Below are 21,195 nucleotides of genomic sequence, written 5' to 3' on the forward strand. Positions count from 1 at the left end.
AACCCAAAAAAGAGTAGTGTCCTATTGTGGATTGATGAGTGGATGTGTCACTTGCCCAATTAGAGTCAAAGTATGAACTCAGTTCAAGCAGACCTTTGCTGATGGGCAGCCCGTATGCTGCAGTGCCTTTGAGGTAACGAAGTAGATGTTTGAGCAGTTGAGAGTGTTCTTATAAAGGATTGTGCATATGTTGACACAATTGATTTACCACATAGGCAATGTCATTCCTCATTATGGTGAAATACTGAAGTGAACTAGTAAGATTTTGATACAGTTCTGGAGAAAATGGTGGGCCGGAGGACTTGGAGGTAGTATGATTTTTAGCTGGAGTGGGGTTGTTGGATGAATTACACGAAGTGTATACTTCTTTGTGAAGAATGGATAGTACATATATTTCTTGAGATAGAAATATGAAGTTGGATTGGTGGTGAATTTGTATTCCAAAAAAAGTTTGATCGAAGTCCAAGATATTTCATGGAGAAAGTCTAATAGAGGTTGTGAATGATGTTTCTGAGATTTTTTGGAGATGAGCCAATTATCAGAATATCATCGGCATAGATAATAAGATAAATGACTTGTAAGGAATAGGGAGGGATCAGTTTTACTTGGAAGGAACCCGAGAGATAGTAGGTGATTAGAGAATGTATTAAACTATTGCTTATGTGTCTGTTTGAGATCATATATGGCTTTCTTGAGGAGACAAATATGATTTGGAAGGTGCAGATCTTCAAAGCCTTTGAGCTGGTATATATAGATGGTCTCATGAAGTTAACCATGAAGAAAAGTGTTTGAGACATCTATATGATGTATATATCATTTTTGTTGAGAGTAAGAGTAAGCGGTACTCTAATTAAGGGCATTTTGGCAACTGGGTGAAATGTTTCACCATAGTTGAGTCCAAATTCTTGACGATTTTCTTGAGTAATAAGTCGAGCTTTATATTATTGGATGGAGCCATTGAGATGAAGTTTGATATGATATGTCCAATGACAACCAAGAGGTTTATGTGAAGATGGTTTGGATACAAGTGTTCAAGTGCCTTTATGTTGTAGAGCATGAAATTCAGCTTCCATGGCAATTTTCCATTATGGATGTTGGACAACTTATAAGAAAGTGGTGGGTTCAGTTTTAGATGTTGTGGATGAGAAAAGGTTTAGAAGATGGCGAGGTTTTAGGTGATCGATTTTGAACCTGGTAAACATGTTGAGGAGCTTGATTGACATCATTATTAGTGGAAGAGTGAATAAGAGATTGGTTGAGTGACGTAGTGGTTAGGTAGTGTTGAGGGGTTTTTTATTGAAGTATGAGTAATGGATAGTGGAGGTGTTTTGGCAGGTGGTGTTTGGGAGTGTTGATATGAAGGTAATAAGGATGTGGAAGAGTAGGAAGTGGGACTGAGTAGAATTAGATTAAGGGAAGTGGGCTGGGGACTTTGAACTTGTAGTGGTTAAAAAAATGAAAATAGGGATTCATTGAATTAATGTATATGTCGAGATATGAATGTTGGTGTAGCCGATGACCTGCACCGAGAAAAGTACACAGCAATGGAACAGTAGCAGTGCTCTGTAAATGAGGTTTTTGATATATTCTAGATAACTTTTCTCTACTCTTCCAAAGGAGAAGATATAGCCTAAACAAGGATTACTAACTAAGGTAATACTTAAAATAATACTAAAAGCATGAAATTATAAAAATAGTAATGCAAACGGTTAGGGGCAGAGAACGTGGCACATGAGTGGAGAGGGAATATTCTCTGCTATCCGTTATCAGGTATTAGCCGCATCAAATGTTTTACATGAGGATTGATCAATATATTTGTATCCTTTATGTGTGTCTGAATAGCCTAGAAAGATACCTAGAGTGGATCTGCGTTGTAGTTTGTGCCTGGTGGATGGCAGAAACCATGGGAAGCAAGTGCATCCAAAGATGCGTAGGTGATCGTAGGATGGTGTCTGATTAAATAGAAGTTGATGTGGTGATTTGTGTTTTGTGATTGGAGATGACATGTAGTTGATTAAGTACAATTTTGTGAGAGCTGCATTTGGCCATAAATGATATGGAAGATGGGCGTCGTGAAGTAAGGTTAATGTGGTTTCAATGATGTGGCGGTGCATGCACTCAGCTAGACCATTTTGTTCAGGGGTGTATCGGCTGCTAGTTTGGTGAAGAATACCATGAGTTCAAAGAAACAATTTAAGTGAGTGATTGATGTATTCAATACCACAATCATTGCAAATACATTTTATTTGAGATGAGAGTTGTTTTTCAATAAGTTGCTTGAATTGAATGAAAGTATGTATAACTCTTATTTTGCTCTCATGGGAAACATCCATGCATATCGAGAGAAATCATCAATAAGTAGTAAATAATATTTTTATCCTTGAGAAGATATAGTTGGGGAGGGACCCTATATATCATAGTGTAAGAGAGCTAGAGGAGTACATTTGCGATTGCTAGAAGGTAAGAAAGATAATTTGCGGTTCTTAGAGGCCATACAAGAAAAACATGAAGATAATTGAGCTGAAATTTGAAGCTCTTGATTGTTTTTGAAGATAATTATTCTGTTTAGTGTGTGAGGATGGCCGAGACATCTGTTCCAACGAAGGCCGAGCAAGAGAGACATGGTGAGAGCTTTTGGAGTAGACCATGAAGAGAAATGCAATGGGTATAGGCCGTTACGGGTGGGTCCCTGATGGTTATAGTTGTGGTGCTGATCAAGCATTTTGAAACCCAAGGCATCAAAATAAATGTAAAGGTTATTATCATGAGCGAGCTTGTATATTGAGAGTAGATTGTGAGATATATGAGGAGTATGAAGAAGTTGAGATAAAAGTAACTTACATGTAGGAAGAAGTAGTAAGCCTTGTCCGCTATGATGAGTGTATTAATATTGTTTCCAATAGCAACTTGATTAGCTCTTGTGTAGTTTGTCGGTACGATGAGATTTTCAATGCTTGATGTAAAGTGAGATGAAGCTCCATAATCAAGGATCCATTCATTTTGAGGGAGAATGGAGGAAGCTACCATGGCCTTGGGTGTGGAAACAACTGATGGAGCTGTACAGTTGACATTTAATCAATGCCAACAATTCAAAGCAGAGTAGCCTCTTTTGTTGCAGATTTGACATACAGGCGGTGTGGAGGCTAGTTGAGTGTTAATGAAGGTTCGAGGAGAGGTATTCGATAAGAAATGAGGTCGACCTCAAGTTCCTCGTCCATGACCGGTGTAGAGTTGATAAGATGGGTTTTGAGATAGATTCATTTTGGTTGAATCTTTGGAGATATATATATTTTTTAATTTTTTATTTCTATTTTTTTGGAGATATTGATCTCTTCACTGAAGAGAAGAGAAGAAATTGTCAAGACTTATAGGCATAAGTTGGGTGTGGATTGATGTTTTGAATGTTTGATATTGTGGTGGTAGACCATTAAGGATGTATATGATTATATCTTTGGGATCAACAGTGGATCTGACAATTGATATATGATCAGTAAGTGTTTTGATTTCAGTAAGAAATCTGATAATGGATGAGTTTTTCATGAAAATGATGTGTAGCTCATTTTGAGCTGTATAACACATGATCTGTTAATGTCCTGGAGATGGCGTTTAATTTTAAAGTGTTCCATATGTCACAACAGATGTTAAGATGATGAACATATGAGAGAATGGAGGAGATAAGAGTGGAGCATAGAGCAACTTGCAGATTTTGGCTGATGAGAAGTCATAATCTATAAGCAGGGTTTATACTGATGGTGGAATCTTGTTTGAAAATGTTAGGCAGAGGTATTGGGGTTATACCGTAGAGAAATCTGGAGAATCCATTCGCTGAAAAAAGCTTTAGAATATGAGATTTTCATATGGAGTAGGTATCATTTGAGAGTTGTTTGGGAGCTATTATTTTAACATTGGAGATGAAAAATTTTAGAGAAGAAGGGGTGTGAGGATCAAAGGAGTTGAGCTGTGTACTGTCGTTGAGTTGTGAAGTTGCAGACTACTTCATACTATATATGCCATATCGTATCACGACTCAAATACCAAGAAGAAACTAATGCTGCTTACGCTTATCTTATGGAGTATAACAGTAGCAGAATATATGAAAGATAAAGAAAATTACCGTTTACATTTTACTGTGTAAAATAATACATATAAGGACTAGGAAAAAGTCGTTGTAGTCCTTAGGAAAAAGTTGTTGTACTATGCGTGCAGAAATATGCTTTTGCTTTATATGTGTAAGATGAATATTGATTTGATAGTTATGATCATATGATTTAGATATATTTGTGCTACTTCCTGAGCTAAGGTGATGGCACTCACTATTACTTTTACTCTATGATTTAACACTGGGTAGAAAAGCGTTGTAAGCCATGTTGCTGATATTAATGGGCATTCATTCGCTGCTGTAGGTATGATGCTGTAGGGGTGTCTAAGCTCCGGTGCAAGCTGACGAGCTTCGTTTAGCATATCAAAGAACTCTTTGATATTAATTAAGAAATAAGGTAAAAATTGTGTCTTTTCTTTTCTTTTTTTAACTGCGATTCTGTATCTTTCTTTTGGGCACAAGTTACAGTCTGCTTTGAATCGATTCTTCGTTTGTGCAAAGTTGAAAGTCTTCAACCCGCCGAAACTTCTGGCCGAAGAACAAGCTGAAAGGTGGTTGCAGATCGTAATTACTTTTCTGTTTTTTAATTTTTATATTGGCCTGGGAGAATCCTCTTTTTCGTTCACCTGTATTTGTCAGGGGGACCTTGCCTATTTCCTCCAGTCCGAGGTTGGAGCTTGGATATTACGTGCTAAATCGCTCAAAATTTAAATAATTTTATTATAGAAACAGATTACAGATCTTTTACTGTCAATGTTGCGAAAAAAATAAGTATTGGGAGCTCCTGATTTAAAAATGGATAAGAATGAATTTAAACTTATGATGCACATTTTATAAAAAAAAAAAGTTTGAAAGATATTTTTATAAAAAATAAAGGATTCAATTATATTCGTGTTCTAATCTCCTTTTGGCTCTATAATTTGCTATGATTCTGGTTTTGCAACTGGTTTTGGTGTTCATCCATGGTTTCTTTGGGTTTTAGTTCATATAAAGTTGGACAGAACTGTTTTTGGTGAGTATCTGAATTCGATCTATGTGGATCATAAATTGGTAATTCCTCTTTTGTTCTCAGTTGATAGGTTTTTTTCTTCAATCTACAAGATTTGATTTTAGTTTTTGTTTTAGTCTTGAGGCATGTTTCCCTCAAATGTAAATGTTTAATCTTTTTTTTTTGTCAGTAAGATTATTCCAGTAGGGTAGGGTGACTTCCCTGCAATGGAGACTGAGATGCAAAGCCAAGAAGACCTGCAGCGAAACCATTTCACGAAGCAGCTTGCTGCTTGTGTTAGGAGAATACAGTGGACTTATGGCATCTTCTGGTCTAAGTCAAGCAGAGATGAAGGGTATGTAGAAAACTGAATATCTCTGTATCACAATCTCATTTGTTTTTATATTTTCTTTTGCTGTTGTTTTATTTTATTTTACTTCTTTATTGAATGACTTTATGAGTTTTTTTTTTTAAGATAATGGAAATATTGGTTATGATGTTGAACTTTTTTGAGCTTTTTCAAGGCATATTCATGACATGCTTATATGTTAACAGGATGTTGTTGAGGAAGCCTTTTAGGCTGGATCTTATGTTTATCTCTTAGTGAAATATTTGCTAAAATTGAATATGAAGGAGCATTTTAAATCTTTTTGATGGTGCTTGAAATGAACGAAGTCCTTCAGGTTTCATTTAGAATTTAAAGAAATCATTAAAATTTATGTCCTCTTTTCAAAATGAGGGCAGTCATACCTTTGTAGATTGTGTCAAGATTTTGGCTACTTATCATCCGTTTCCATCTCTTTTGCATGGAAAGTGATTTTAGAATTGAAGAAATGTCCTATAATAAAGAGTCCTCCAACGGCTCTTTGTGCTAAAAATGATTACATAGGTTGATTGGACTGGGAAGCATATTATGCTTAGATGGTTTATTATCTACAAGTTATCTTTTACTCTTTGATGTTTGTTTTCTATAGCCTACTATGTAGTTTTTATTGTAATTGCGTTGATGGTTCATAGGTCATTAGAGTGGAATGATGGATACTATAATGGTGGCATCAAGACTCGGAAGACCACTCAACAAATTGATTGTAAAGAGGATCAAATGGATCTACAGAGGAGTGAACAATTGGGAGAGTTATATGAGTCTCTTTGTACGGGTGATTGCAATCAGCAAAACAGGCCGTCTGCTTCATTATCTCCTGAGGATTTGACAGATGCAGAATGGTATTATTTGGTCTGCATGTCCTTCACTTTTAATATCGGCCAAGAGTATGTGTTCTTCAACACCCTTGAGATGTCTGCTTTTTTTGTTGATTTTGTTTTCCTATTTTAAGAATGCATCGGGCTTGTTATGTGATAGAAATGTACCCCTCAAACTTAAGGGAAAATTCTATAAGATGGTAGTGAGGCCTGCAATGCTTTATGGTGCTGAATGTTGGCCTTTAAAAGAGAAGCATAATACTAAGTTAAGTGTGGCAGAGATGAGGATGCTTAGGTGGATGAGTGGCTTTACCCTTAGAGATAGGATACGAAATGAGCATATACGTGAAAAGGTTGGAGTAGCTCCAGTAGAAGATAAGATTAGAGAAAGTCGCCTTAAATGGTTTGGTCACATAAAACGGCGGCCTTGCGATGACCCGGTTAGGAGAGTAGAGGTATTAGATTTGACTTATGTTAAGAAAGGTAGGGGTAGACCTAAAAAGACTTGGTTAGAAAATATTAGGAATGACCTTTCTTTATTAGATTTAAACGAGAATTTGACTTTTAATAGGACACAATGGAGAAAAAGGATTCATGTAGCCGACCCCACGTAGTGGGATAAAGGCTTGATGTTGTTGTTGTTGTTGTTGTTGTTTTCCTATTTTAACTCTTTTTGAATCATCTATTCAATATGCTATCTTAATGGTATTTGTTGTTTAACATTTTGGTGTGATCGAGTCATTTCTTGGAACCAAAATATGTTCTTTTTTCCTTGGATTTACTTGGATATTATTCTAGTAAAAGCATGCTTTAGGGGACGGCATTATGTCCTTCATGTTTTCCATTTTTTTTGGATTATTTGGCCTCATGATAAGCGTGTTGCTACAATTACTGCATAATTCCTATATTCACATTTCGTAAGTTATACAGCTTAAAACTCTTATAAATGTTCTATGATATTTCACCTACAATTTGTGTGCATGCTGCCTCCTTTGGAACTCTAGCTTCTGGGTGATAGGATATGAAGATAAATTTATCTTTTTACAAGCTTCTATCAGCTACCTTTTACCTAAATGTATTTCTTATCATTTTCTATCTAACATCTACATTATGATACCTACCACATTTAAGTATTATATAAAAAAGATGATTTCATTGTGTTGAGGTGTCCTATAACAACACTTTAATAGAAGAAAAGGGAGAAAAAAAGGGATAAAAGCTTATGTTTTAAGCCATAGCAAGGAGAAGCTCTTGCAATAGAGGAGAGTAGAGAGGAAGTTCTCACAATAGTTGTAGCAGTAGCAACATCTTGAGGCTGGACCGCCACAGAGGATCAGTACATGATGGAAGGGACGACTAAACGAACACAATCAGACTTAGGAAAGCACCTCGACGGCTCCTTCCCTGCACTCGTGATCTTCGGGCTGTTGAACCCTACCTCTTCAACACCTGAAAAATTAATCAGGATACAGAAAACAGAGGATGCAGATTCTACCTTTTGGATCAGAAAACTCAAAAACTGTTTTATTTCTGTCTAAGAGAGACTATATATACAAAAATAACAGAAGAAGGCTATACTGTGGTAAGAGCTACATCGCCGACCCACACACACCCAACAACACATATTATTAAATTTTATTTTGAGACGCTCCGGCTGGGAGAAGATCCAAGATTAAAATGAGGGGTAAAGTCAGCTATGTTAAATACAATCAAAATATTGTAATCACCAGGAAGATCAATTTGATAGGCATTGTCATTTATTTTCTTAATAACTCTAAAAGGCCGCGAAAGGTCGCGTAGGAAACCGTTCTTTCCTCCGTCGGATCCGGACGAGGTCTCCTTCCTTGAACTGTACTGATTTTCGGTGCTGATTTGCTCTTGCCTGGTATTTGTTGTTCTGTATGACAATCTCTTCTTGGACTTGCTTGTGTAGTTCTTTTATCTCTATACTTCTTTGTTCTCCTTCAGAATTGTAGGTAGTGGGGATTAATATAGGGATTAAATCAAATGGGGTCAAGGGGTTACTACCATAGACGATCTCGAAGGGACTGTGCCGGGTAGTATTATTGGGAGACCAGTTGAATGAAGATTCAAATTAGACCAAAATCAAATCCCATTGTCGAATATGTTTTCCCACAAAGCAGCCTAGTAAGTTCACCAAGCTCCGATTGACGGTTTTAATTTGACCGTTAGTCTGTGGATGTGCTACTTGGCTGAATTGCAGTCCGGTTCCCATTTTTCTCCACAATATTTTTCAAAAGTGACTGAGAAATTAAATAAATGAAATTGGTTCGTGTGAGATAATGATACCAGTGACTATTAATGCCTAATGACCTTAACTAAAAAAAAAAAAGAAATAATGCTGACACAATAAAGTAATTAAGTGATCATACTAGTGGACAAGAAAAGATGCTCAGGAGAAGTGAGTGGAAAGATGTTGCAGATATTCTCTTTTTTTTTTTTTGCTTTGGTGAAATAAAAGCAAAGCTGAGATGGCGGTTATGGATTGGTGGTAATAAATTGAAAGAAAACAATTTGAAGACACGTTTTAAATGAAGCAGTTAGTTTAAACTATAAAGGTAGGAGTTCTCCTGAAAGGAAAAATGATTCTCTCTACCTAGCAGTTTTCAACTCAAGGTTTCGTGGAGGAAGACGGAGCTATTTGGCCGATGATGCCTGCAGCTGGTTGGAGAGGACCGAGCCTTAGCTGGGCTTCAGAGTGACGAGCAAAAGGGGACGGGTGGAGCAGAGATTCGGGAGTTTATTTGTGGTTACGGGCTCGGACGGGGGAAGCTTGGACGGAGCTTTGTGGAGTGGGAGGTCTGATAAGATTTGGGAACTAGAAGAGAGAGTTTAAGCGCTGAACCGTGAAGTTCTGAGAGCGAGAGGAAAAAAAAAGTCCAAACTCCTTCGTTATGGTTCATTTTATCAGAGAAAATTGAGACGATGCCAGCTACACTTGAAACGACGGAAGGAGGGGAAGCAGGCATCAGTCCTCTCAAATTCATTTTGACGGCAATATCTGCATATTAAAGCCAGCCACGACACAGAGACAAACAAGGTAATACATTTAATTAACGTTTGACTTTTCCTCCATTTGGTAACCTGGCCTTGATAAACTTTATAAATTTGAGCAACCATATTAATGATATGTCTTTAAGATGCTAATTCAAAATGACAGCCATCACTTAATTAGTCCGAAAATTGTTTTAATTAGCGTGTTATCCTCGATTCGCGTGTTGGCTGCCTCGTTTAGCATGTCGATTTTATCGAACATCAAAATTAGACAAATTCATAGTGCATTTAGAGTATTGACAATGTCCCGGTCGCAATGACGTAGTCCGTTCGTCAATCGGAGGTCATTCGAGCATCGTCGAGCCCTCATTTTCCTTGAAATGCGCGTTGCTGTATTAGGACCCTCATCGGTCATGGCATAATTCTATTTTGGACAAATTGGCAATCATTTTAAAGCACTGACGGCATTCAGGACGCAGTGGCGAAGTCCGTTCATCGATCGGAGATCATTTCGCCACCGACGAGGCTAATTTTCCTCGTAATGCGCATTCGCAACATATTTGAATTGCCTTTGGAATTTGCGACACCACCTCAAACAATACAATTTGATCAAATAAAATATATATTATGAATGTCGACGACGTTCTGGACGCAATGACGTTGTCCGTTCGTCGATCGGACGTCGTTTGATCATCATCGAGGCCTCGTTTCCCTCGTAGCGCATGCCTTCGCATCATATTTGAGCCGCCTTTGAAAATTTTCAACACTTTAGACGATCCAAATTTATTAAATAAAATGTATATTCTAAATGTCGGGGATGTTCCGGACGCAATGACACTGTCCGTTCATCAATCGGACTTCATCTGGGCATCTTCGAGGCCTCATTTCTGTCGTAGCGCAGGCCTTTATATTATATTTGCATCGCCTAGAAATTCACCACCATCTCGGATCATCCAAATTTATTAAATAAAATGTATATCCTGAATGTCAACGACGTTCCGGACGCAATGGCGCTGTCCGTTTGTCGATCGGATGTCGTCTGAGCATTCTCGAGGGCTTGTTTACATCGTAACGCAGGCCTTTATATCATATTTTGAATTGCCTAGAAATTCACGACACCACCGATGGCCGTTGCAACAAATGGAGATCCAAAAAGCATTTCAATCATCTCTCTAGAAGTGGATCTTAATCTTTTATAATCATTAGGTCTCTTCTTATTAGCAAATGCATGAGAGTTGAAGAGCTTCAGCACTGACCTTTCTCCAAGCCCTCTAATCTAAATATTTCTGTCTTCTTTTTAATGACCGTTGCAATCATTATTGCAGCTGAGCCCATTCGAATTGTTACCAAAATTCTACTACCAAAACTCCCATAAGCCAAAGGGACGAGCATCTTCTCCTATTTACTTTTATCCTGCTTCTCATCATCCTCCCATTTGTCATCCAGCACGAGTAAGAACTTTTGGACATGATCTCAGCCCAAAGATTATCTTGAAGTGTCTCAAGTGTCTCTAAATGAGGCCTTTCCTTCTTAAGAGATTCCAACATATCTGTAATGACTTTTTTTTTCACATCAAAGTCATTGGCAACACAAACTCACATTTTAAGATCAAATTCCTTTGTCATTTTATCTTTCATAAACATGTTGCAAGAGAGTTGTCTTTCCCATACCACCATGGCCCACTATAGATAGGAGAGAAATGTTTCTATACAAATTAGCCCCATTAATAGGAGCTTGGTGTCCGTCATTTGATTTGCTTCCTCAATCAATACATAACAAAGTCCAATGCAATCCACATTTAATTTGGATCCTTCTTTATCAAATTTAAGATTCTCGGGCTTGTTGTAGGGGTCAACAACTATCAATTAAGAGGACTTGAGTTTGAATCTTGTGTATGCGATGTGTGTGTGAGTTTCCCTTAATTGGCCTACATATCTTGATCGGGCATGAATCTTGAGGAAAAATCAAGTTGAAAACGTCCGACATTAAAATTGGGATCATCCGAACTCTGATTTCAGCAAACTTATAGTCTAACTGAACGTCTCGAGAATACGAACCCAACGACACTAAATTCGATTCAATCCGAGCCCAAATGGGTCCGAATCGAGCACCCGAAGCGCTGTTGAAAGGTTCAAACTACAATTTGGATTACCAAACGGTTTCCAAACGTGACATGCTTATAGTCGAATCGAGTGGCTCAACAAGACAAATCCAACGAGCCCAAGATCACAAAATTCCGACATCATTAAGACCTTTAAATGTCTAATGAACGGTTCACGATCAAGGGATTCAACATCGGTCGTCTATCCTAACCACTTCCCATTTACCCTTGATCTTCCTCCTATTTACGGGCCATGTCACTCTAGGAAATCTATAAATAGACCCCTCCTCCCTCTTGAAAGGAGATCCAAGCAAGAGAGCAAGAGAGAGAACGGAGATCGCTCTTGCCTCCTCGCTCCTCCTTGACCATCGCCTGGAGTTCCACCGGGCCACCACTTAAGGCCCTGAGCTCGACCGAACCACCACTTGAGGCCCTGAGTTTCACCAGACCACCACTTGAGGCCCTGAGTTCGCCCGGACCACTACTTGAGGCTCTGAGCTCCCCTGGACCACCACTTGAGGCCAGAGCTCCACCGAACATCCACCTTAGGCCCGGAGTTCTGCCGGACCACCACCTGTCACCCGGAGTTTTTCCAGACCACCACCTGACGCCCAGAGTTCTGTCGGACCATCACCTGATGCCCAGAGTTCTGTCAGATCACCACGTGAGGCCCAGAGTTCTGCCAGACCACCAGCTGAGGCTCGGAGTTCTGCCGAACCGCCACTTGACGCCCGGAGTTCTGCCGAACCACCACCTGACGCTCGGAGTTCTATCAGACCACCACCTGATGCCCAAACTTTTGCCGGACCACCACCTGAGGCTCAGACTTCTGCCAGACCACCCCTTGAGGCCGAACTTCTACCGGACCACCACATGACACCCGGACTCTATCGGACCACCACCTGAGGCCTATAGTTCTACCAGAGTACCGCCCTACTACTACGGTCCTTCTGACCTCTATCGCCAAACAATGATCTTTCTAACCACGGTCTCTTGCCAACTACGGTCCTTCCGATCTCCTTCGCCTACTACGTTTATTCTGATCTCCATCGCTAGACAACGGTCTTTCTAACCTCAATCTCCTACCGATTACGATCCTTCCGACCTCTGTCGCCTACTACGATCCTTCCGACCTCCCTCACTAGACAGCGGTCTTTCTACTCTGTCTCCTGCCAACTATGATCCTTACGACCTCCATCGCTTACTACGGTCTTTCCGACCTCCATTGCCAGACAACAATCTTTCCGACCCCAGTCTCCTATCGACTATGGTCCTTTCGACCTCCGTCGCCTACTACGGTCCTTCCGACCTCTCTCGCTAGACAACGGTCTTTCTGACCCCAGTCTCATGCTAACTACGGTCCTTCCGATCTTCTATTGACTACGGTCCTTCCAACCTCCATCGCCAGACAATGGTCTTTCTGACCTTGGTCTTCTGCCGACTATGGTCCTTCCGACCTCCCTCGCCACACAACTGTCTTTCTGACCCCTATCTCCGGCCGACTACGGTCCTTCCGACCTTCGTCGCATACTACGGTCTTTCCGATCTCTATCCTATCGACTATGGTCCTATAGACCAAACAAATGTCTATGTTGATTATTGTAACTCCCACCATGTAATGTGCTCTATATAATGTATATTTATGACATCAAGCCAATGCCTTCTCCCAAGGAAGGGCCTCGTTTGTAATCGACAGCAAATACTAGTGAATTCATTCAAACTGGGCCAGGCCTCATGGTTTTCCCCCTTTTCAGGGGTTTCCACGTAAAAACCCTTGTGTCTCTTATGGACGCTACGTTATCTCTTTCATCTGCTTGTGTACTGGATCTTCGTATAATGTGAAGACGTTAAACTATATATATCTCTACCACCGCGAATATTTCAGGACGCAACAATTTTATTTTTTTTCTTATAAGGAATTGATGACAAATTATTCTACACTCTACAGACAATTATGCAATATATTTCTTGTTGAGAAAAAACCATTGGATATTATGGTCATCCATGATGTGATATTTTATATCATAAATGGAGTCATACGAAAGTTGAGTAAGGTCAGACACATTCCTGTCCTGAGAAAACCTTAATTTTTATTATAGGACAGCTTGCAATAAAAGAATGTAAATCCACATTCAATATTGGCACCTATAAGGTAACCAAAGGAGCCATTGTGATTGTTTGAGAAAATAAAAGTGATATACGCAACACAACCCTAAGTATAGAAATAGTGGGAGTTACGGTATATTTGAATATAGATAATAATATTTGGGATCAAAGATAATGCCATAGGAGTGATAAGGGCCTAAAGATTCTTCTTTCTTAATTTCTAATTTAAAATCTATTGAATCTAGCTTTTGTGAAAATTATATTTTAGGAAAATAAAGAAGAGTTAGTTTTTTAAAACTGAAAGAGAAAATAAAACCAATATGCTGAAATTGGTTCTTGTAGATGTCTAGAGGCCATCCTTTATCCCATTTTTGGGTAGTTCAATATGTTATGTCACGTTCATAGGCAATGATCGACTTTGAAAGCTATGAGTTTATTTTTTCAAAAATAATCTCGTGTGTTTAATTACTTTGTATCATGAAAAAGCTTAGATGAAAATGAGATTGGTGTAAAAATTCTATGCACTGATTTAATAATGGAGGAGACTAATGGCATAGAGTTCAGCAATTATTACATTGTTAATAAGATTCGTATGGAAGGAATAGTCTCCCATCAACTCCCCAATAGATTGGAGTCACTAAAAAAATGAATGCGACTTTAAATAAAAGGGATAGAAGCATGAGATTACATGCAAGACTGTCAAAATACTTTGGGTGGATGCAATAAATACAACTTACCTTTTCATTCGAGTGGTCCAGGTTAAATTTTGAGAAGGTAAATTAGACTTAATATAAGGCATTACCCAAAGATTTAGCCTTCATTTCAAGCCTTTATAATCTGATTCTAGGTTTCCCATAGCTGCAAGCTATTATGGTTAATTACCTCTCACGGTTATGAGAGAGAACTTTTAGTTAAATTTTGTTGTTAAATATTCACTAAGCATTGAGTGTATATTAGCAACAAATTTGGTAGTTGAAGTTTAGACTTAAAGTAGATGATGGGGGAATGATAAAGAAGTTGATCAAGATCTCATAGTTTTATCATCTTGGATTGTTATAGCTCTTGGTTTATTTATTTCGCGGTGGTAGTCAACCCAACCCAATTCAAAGATCATTGTTAGCAACCATGAGTTTCCTCGACTTTAGTTCACTTGAGGATTCATTACTTGAGAGTTTTTCATTGGGAAATTTGTGGGCTTGTTAATTACCATAATTTCATTTTACAGTAAAGTCACCTAGTTAGAGAGCCCTGATCATAATCAATTACATGACGTGCCATTTGATAATAAAACTATCAGTTAAAAGACACGTGTCACATCAATGAATCCTAACAACACACATAACAAGACATTAGCTATTTAAAAACTTAATAATTGTTTCAAAATTTATCACCCTCGACAAATTATGTTGATTCTCGATGAATTTTGCTTTAAGTTTATGGGTGGTTGATTTCGCTTGAAATAATTTTAAATTTTAACTAATATTAAGTTCTTAAAAGATTAACTTTGAAATTTGAGCGATGGCTTTGGGGGGGGGGGGGGGTGGGGGGGGGGGGGGGTGTTTGAGTAGGTGATTCTGAGGGCAAGGCCCCTTCTGGCTCATATTTTGTATCAACATGGACATTATTGGAGTTTTTTAAATGATTTTGTTATACTATTTGAACCTTATCAGCTCTGGTTGCTTATTACTATAACATTTGAGTTTGTTGTTTTTTTTAGTCACCACATTGGTCAAGTGACTTTCAAAGTTTTAATTTTAAAAACTTCTTTTTCAAAAGGCATTGGAGGCCTAATATAGATGTAGAATGAAATATCTTATCAATTTGAATTTTTCATGTGGGGTTATTTATCATATAGTTTAAGTTTCGTCAACTCTAATCCTTGTTAAGGAGTAGACTTGAAATGAGAAACTTATGACCTTGCCCTATGGGCAATAAGGCAATGTTATGAGCATTATGACTCTCAATGTTATGAACTTGAATTTTTCATGTGGGAATCTCCTGCTTGGGTTTGGGTGCTTAAGAGAAATAAGTACGGATCTCTCTTCTCTCTCACTCTCTCCATACATCTCTTGTCACTTACACTGTTCTCACACACTAAACAAAATAGATAAGTCTCAAGATGCTACCAAAGGATACCACCCTTGAGAAAAACGAGAAGAGAATTGTCCAGTCCACCTCGAAGTGCTACAGTGCCCGTTTGGAGCATTATGACTCTCAATACTCTACCTCTAGTCTGTCTGATAGTGTTGCGACATTGAATTTAGAGCGCTGTGTTGCTCCGCTCTTTTGTCTTTTCTTCCAAAAAACTTTGCAACGCTAGGGCGCTCGGGTGCATAGTGCAGGGACGCTCGGGTGCACAATGCTGGGATGCTCAAGTGCACATCGTCGAGGCATTGCATAAAAAAAATACAAATAAATAATGTAGTATGACTATATAAATCTAATTTTATAATGTGAATTTTATATAAAATTTATAGGTGTAAATTATACCTAAATATATAATATAAATTAGTTATTATTTATATTAAATTTATATATTTATTTATAAACTAAATTTCTATTAAATATAAATTAAAATCAAAGATTAAATTTTTAAATTAGTAATTATTTATATTTAAATATATAATATAATTAATAATTATTTACATTTAAATTTAAAATTATGGAATATATTATTTATGTGTAAATTTTATTTATTTTTTAGTCTCAAAATTCTTAGAATTAAGAAGCTTTTAAGATTAGATTGTCATATTATTATGTTAATTTTATTAATATTTAATAATATTATTATATATTATGTCATCCAGTTCGACCCCGATTAGAACCGTGAACCTCTACTTCTTTCGGTTCGTTGTTTGGTCCAATTTTTGCAACCTTGGGATGTACCTAAGTTTTGTGTAACGTGGTGTTGAAAATTTTTATGAGAAAAGTGTTATTACCCCTGAATTGCTTCTATTATTTTTCCAAGTTTGGTTTCCAACACATCAAAATTTTATGGCTGATTTATTTTCTTCAGTTATCTACTTCACTTAATTTTGCATTCACTTATATAATGTTTCCCAGCTTGCCAGGAAAGGTTTATGAACGTAATGAGCCCATCTGGTTGAACAATGCACAACTTTCAGAAAACATTTGTTTTTGTCGCTCCCTTTTAGCTAAGGTTAGATCATTGCTGAGGTTTTCACTAATTCTCCCTTTGGTTTATCATGAATGAGAAAACTGATCATTTGATTCTTTTAATTGCATATGGATCGGCCGCAAAAATGGATTTGCAACTTATGTTGCCTCAGAATGCATCCATTAAGGTATGGATGGAGGACTATATTGTAATGTATACTGTTCTTATATCAGTCCATGGTAATCAATATAAGTGCCAACTAAAATATGCAATCGGCAAAGTGAATGCATTCGTGATCACAAATACAGTGTTAAAGTTGCTTCTATTGAATAATTTATGTAAGATTATCATCTCTAAAAAGTTAAAACACTCATTTATCTTATTTAAAAAATCACAGTTCAGCCATGGGCAGACAACAACAATAACAACATCAAGCCTTTGTCCCACTACGTGAGGTCGGCTACATGAATCCTTTTTCTTCATTGTGTCATGTTAAAAGTCAAATTCTTGTTTAAATCTAATAAAGAAAGATCATTTCTAATATTTTCTAATCAAGTCTTTTTAGGTCTACGCTACCTTTCTTAACATAAGTCAAATCTAATAACTCTACTTTCCTAACCGGGTCATCAGAAGACCGCCGTTTTATGTGACCAAATCATCTAATGCAACTCTCTCTAATCTTATCTTCCATTGGCACTACTCCAACCTTTTCACATATATGCTCATTTCGTATCCTATTTCTACGGGTAAAACCATTCATCCACTTGAGCATCCTCATCTCTGCAATACTTAACTTAGTATTATGCTTCTCTTTTAATGGCCAGCATTCGGCACCATATACGGTAGATAAATTATTTACGGGCAGAAAGAATGGAAGGAATGTTAAATAATTGTTTTATATGCTTTTATGATGAGTAATTGTTTCCTTTATACCACAACATCAAGCCTTTATCCCACTACGTGGGGGTCGGCTACATCAATCCTTTTTCTCCATTGTGTCATATTCTCCTATTAAGAGTCAAAATCTCAAACAGTTTCTTTTATGCTGCATATTAATTTTAGCCTATTGATCCCTTTTGGTTACAGAACTACTTAAAAGATTTATAAAATAAAATTTTTTGTGCTAATAGGTAACATCAACTACTTTCTGTATGCCTTATGCTGATGTTTTTCGTCTATAACTGTATTCAATGTTGCCTTCATTTATATTTTGTCAATTTCAGACTGTTTTGTGCCTTCCCTTCATGGATGGTGTACTAGAGCTTGGAACATCGGAGCTGGTAAAATATTTTTTACTCGGGCTTGATAATGCTAGTTGACTATCTTTGGTTTCCTCATAGTTTCATCCCCTTCCATTTTGTTCTTTTGTTAACTGGGTATATTCTCAAGGTCTTGGAAGATCCCGGTTTAGTACACAGCATTACAAATTCTTTCTGGGAGTTTGAAGTTCCAGGTTTCTCTGAGCATTCCACTTTGAGTTCTCCTTTAGAAGAGGAGGACAATGTTTGCTTGATTTCAGATCATGAAGTTCTTGACACCATATTTCCTTCTTCTGTCGATTCCTATGCTTCCAATAAAAACAGTGAGCTAATCCATGACAATGATAACATGAATCATCAAAGTATTTATAAGGAAATGATTGATATTCCTGAAGACTGCTCCATTTGTGCTGATCCTTTAAACATCAAGAGACTAACTGAGCCATCACAAGTTCATATAAGGCATTTGATGGCTGATGAGTTCGGCAATGGCCTGAATAGTTCTTTGAACTTCAGTGAATGTGTGTCGTCATCTTTTGCTCAAAAAATCCTTTCTTCTCTCAAGGGCAAAGGGGTAAAAAGTAACTTGTTTGACCATCCCCAAGAAGATGATCATTCAAAAATTGGTTCCTTAGGAATTGAGGAAGATGACTCTCATAATGTTAGCACTATTTATACCATACCAGGGAACTTGAATCAGGGAATATTATCAACTGGCTTTCCTTTTCAGAATGGTCCTCATGGTTCAAGCTTCAAGGTTTGGGAAAGAGGTCCAACGACTTCAGAAATATTCATCAAGATTCCGCAGAGAATGTTGAAGAAGCTTTTATTTGATAGCAACTGGATGAATGGTGGTCAGTCAATGCAACCCCATGAAGAGAATATGCCCAGGAATAAAGCTTTTAAATCAGAAGCAGATGATGTTAATTCAAATCATGTTTTATCAGAGAGGAGAAGGAGAGAGAAGCTGAATGAGAAGTTCCTCATTCTCAGATCACTGGTTCCTTCTATCAGCAAGGTATATATATCTAATATGGTCATGCTTAGCATTCATAACATTGCCTGGTATTCTAATAGAGATCCGTTTTTAAAAAACTTATACGGTAAAGGGAGGAGCATTTTCGGTCAGAAATGTTTCTAATGGCATATACCTATACATCTTATTTACAACAATTTGATTATGTTTCTAACTGCATTGAGGTGCTTATCTTTTTGAAACAAGATTTCATTGTATATTCTGTTGAATTTGGGGCCATGGAAAGTAAAAACTTATCTACAAAATAAATTATTGGAGGTATAGAAAAACTTATCAAAAAAGTTAAAGAAATTATACTAAAAATGCTTTTAGGGTGCTAGCTTTTCTAAGTTTTGGTGATGCTCAATGTTTACATGTTATCCAAACCAAGTTGTTTTATAATGGAGAAAAAAATTTATGTAGTTGACTCCACATAATAGGATAAAGACTTGTTGTTGTAGTATCTAGACGAACTAGTTTAATTTCATGATAGGCAAACTACCTAAAACCAACCAAGAAATTTCATGTGTGTATTTATAAAATAATAATAATAATAATAATAATAAAATTATTTTGATCGAAGGAGACAAATCCAATGAAACCAAATTTAGTCCAATACGAGTTCAAATTAAATGATCAAAGCATTCTTGGAAGTTTCTGAGTATTAATTGGATGAGCAAATAATATCCAAATATGACATGCTTATAGTTGAATCCAGCGGCTCGACGAGACGAATCAAAAAGTCCAAGATCACTCAGTTTTGACATCATTAAGACATCTAAATGCTTGATAAACATTCTATGATCAAGGAAATTAATACCAGCCAACAACCGTCCAATGGAATACTTCCAACCTACTCTTGGTCTTGTCTTCTCCATTATTATTAAAGCTGATTCCCTTTGAAATGAGTTGCTTGCTCTAATAGTACAAAATATAAAATTTCATTTAACATTTAAGTAAATCTCTGTAAATTCTTGTAATGTCCTTAGGTTGACAAAGCCTCCATACTTGCTGACACAATTGAATATCTTAAAGAGCTTGAGAAAAGAGTAGAAGAGCTGGAATTTTGCAGAGAAGAGTTACATCATGACATGAGAGAACGAAGGAAGCATCCAGATATCATAGAGAGGACATCAGATAATTATGGCAGCAATGAGCTCATAAGTTGCCCGAAACCTTCAACAACTAAGAGAAAAGCTTGTGAGATTAATGATTCAGAAGCCGAACACCAGTTGCTCTCATCAACGAATGTGGTTACTGATATAAATGTCACCATGATAGGCAAAGAAGCGCTTATAGAGCTACACTGTCCATGGAGAGATTTCTTGCTTCTTGACATAATTGAAGCCATGAGCAACCTCCATTTAGATGCTCACTCAGTTCGGTCATCAACAGTTGATTCTACTGCTGCAATTGCATTGAGAGCCAAGGTCTGCATCAATGAAATTTAATTAATAAATCTTGTTGATATTGATGAGAATGCTGATGTACTTTTAAAATATGGTGCAGTTTATGAGCACAACAATGGCTTCTCCAGGGATGATAAAGAGATCACTTCAGAGAGTTATTGGCAAAGAACATATCAATTTGTAAGCTTCCTACTCATAATATGGTAGTTATCTTTTTGATGCAACAACAATGTTATAGGCAAGAAGTATTGTTCTTCTTAGTTTTACTTGTTCTTTATAATGTTCATTAGGGTGAATTCAAGAAAAAAGGAAAATTTGAACTATTTCTTGAGAGCTTTTATTTTTATTTTAGTAGTTTTTTTACAGCCTGAATGGTTTTATTTCTTATTAACTGTTTCTTAATAACTAGTTCTTAATATGGAAAATTGTACAATATCGATCTTTTGAATTTTGTATGCTTATGATCAAAATGTGCTTCTTGATAAGAGGAATCCGATGAGTTAAAGATTATTCAATTTTGATATGATTAATGCACTTAAATGCCTAATGAATTGTTTGGGATCAAGAGAATCAATATGGGCTATTTGGAGTATTTTTTTGAGGTTTTGTCTAGAATTATTAAATTTTCATCTCAAAAAATTATAAATAGATTTTCATTTTTCACATGAGAGGGGCCTAAAATGGGTGAGTAATTAGAGAACTAAAAAAAAAATCCAAAGCTCTATCTAACAAGTGATGTCGGCAATAACTATCATCAATTGCTAACAGTAGACCATCATTATCCCAATCGTAAGACTATCATCACACACCTAACCATTGTAGTTCAATTGTCATTATTAGATTGTTATTGATTAAATGTTATTACCCTTACCATTATCACCTGAT

The 21,195-nt window shown here is 37.0% G+C and overlaps 1 protein-coding gene across 1 annotated transcript; it reads left to right on the top strand.

Moving 5' to 3' along the window:
* The first annotated feature begins 4,389 nt into the window (after window positions 1–4,389).
* Window positions 4,390–20,656, top strand: LOC110114654 (transcription factor EGL1-like). The gene is made up of 9 exons (XM_020847602.2): window positions 4,390–4,496; window positions 5,278–5,442; window positions 6,105–6,356; window positions 16,573–16,669; window positions 16,800–16,814; window positions 17,851–17,907; window positions 18,017–18,904; window positions 19,891–20,331; window positions 20,411–20,656. Exons 2-9 carry the CDS (start codon window positions 5,315–5,317, stop codon window positions 20,492–20,494), a joined length of 1,962 nt encoding a protein of 653 aa, XP_020703261.1. The 5' UTR covers window positions 4,390–4,496; window positions 5,278–5,314; the 3' UTR covers window positions 20,495–20,656.
* Window positions 20,657–21,195: the final 539 nt, after the last annotated feature.

The sequence above is a fragment of the Dendrobium catenatum genome, unplaced genomic scaffold, assembly GCF_001605985.2.
Source record: "Dendrobium catenatum unplaced genomic scaffold, ASM160598v2 fragScaff_scaffold_917, whole genome shotgun sequence".
In the NCBI taxonomy this organism is placed as follows: Eukaryota; Viridiplantae; Streptophyta; class Magnoliopsida; order Asparagales; family Orchidaceae; genus Dendrobium; species Dendrobium catenatum.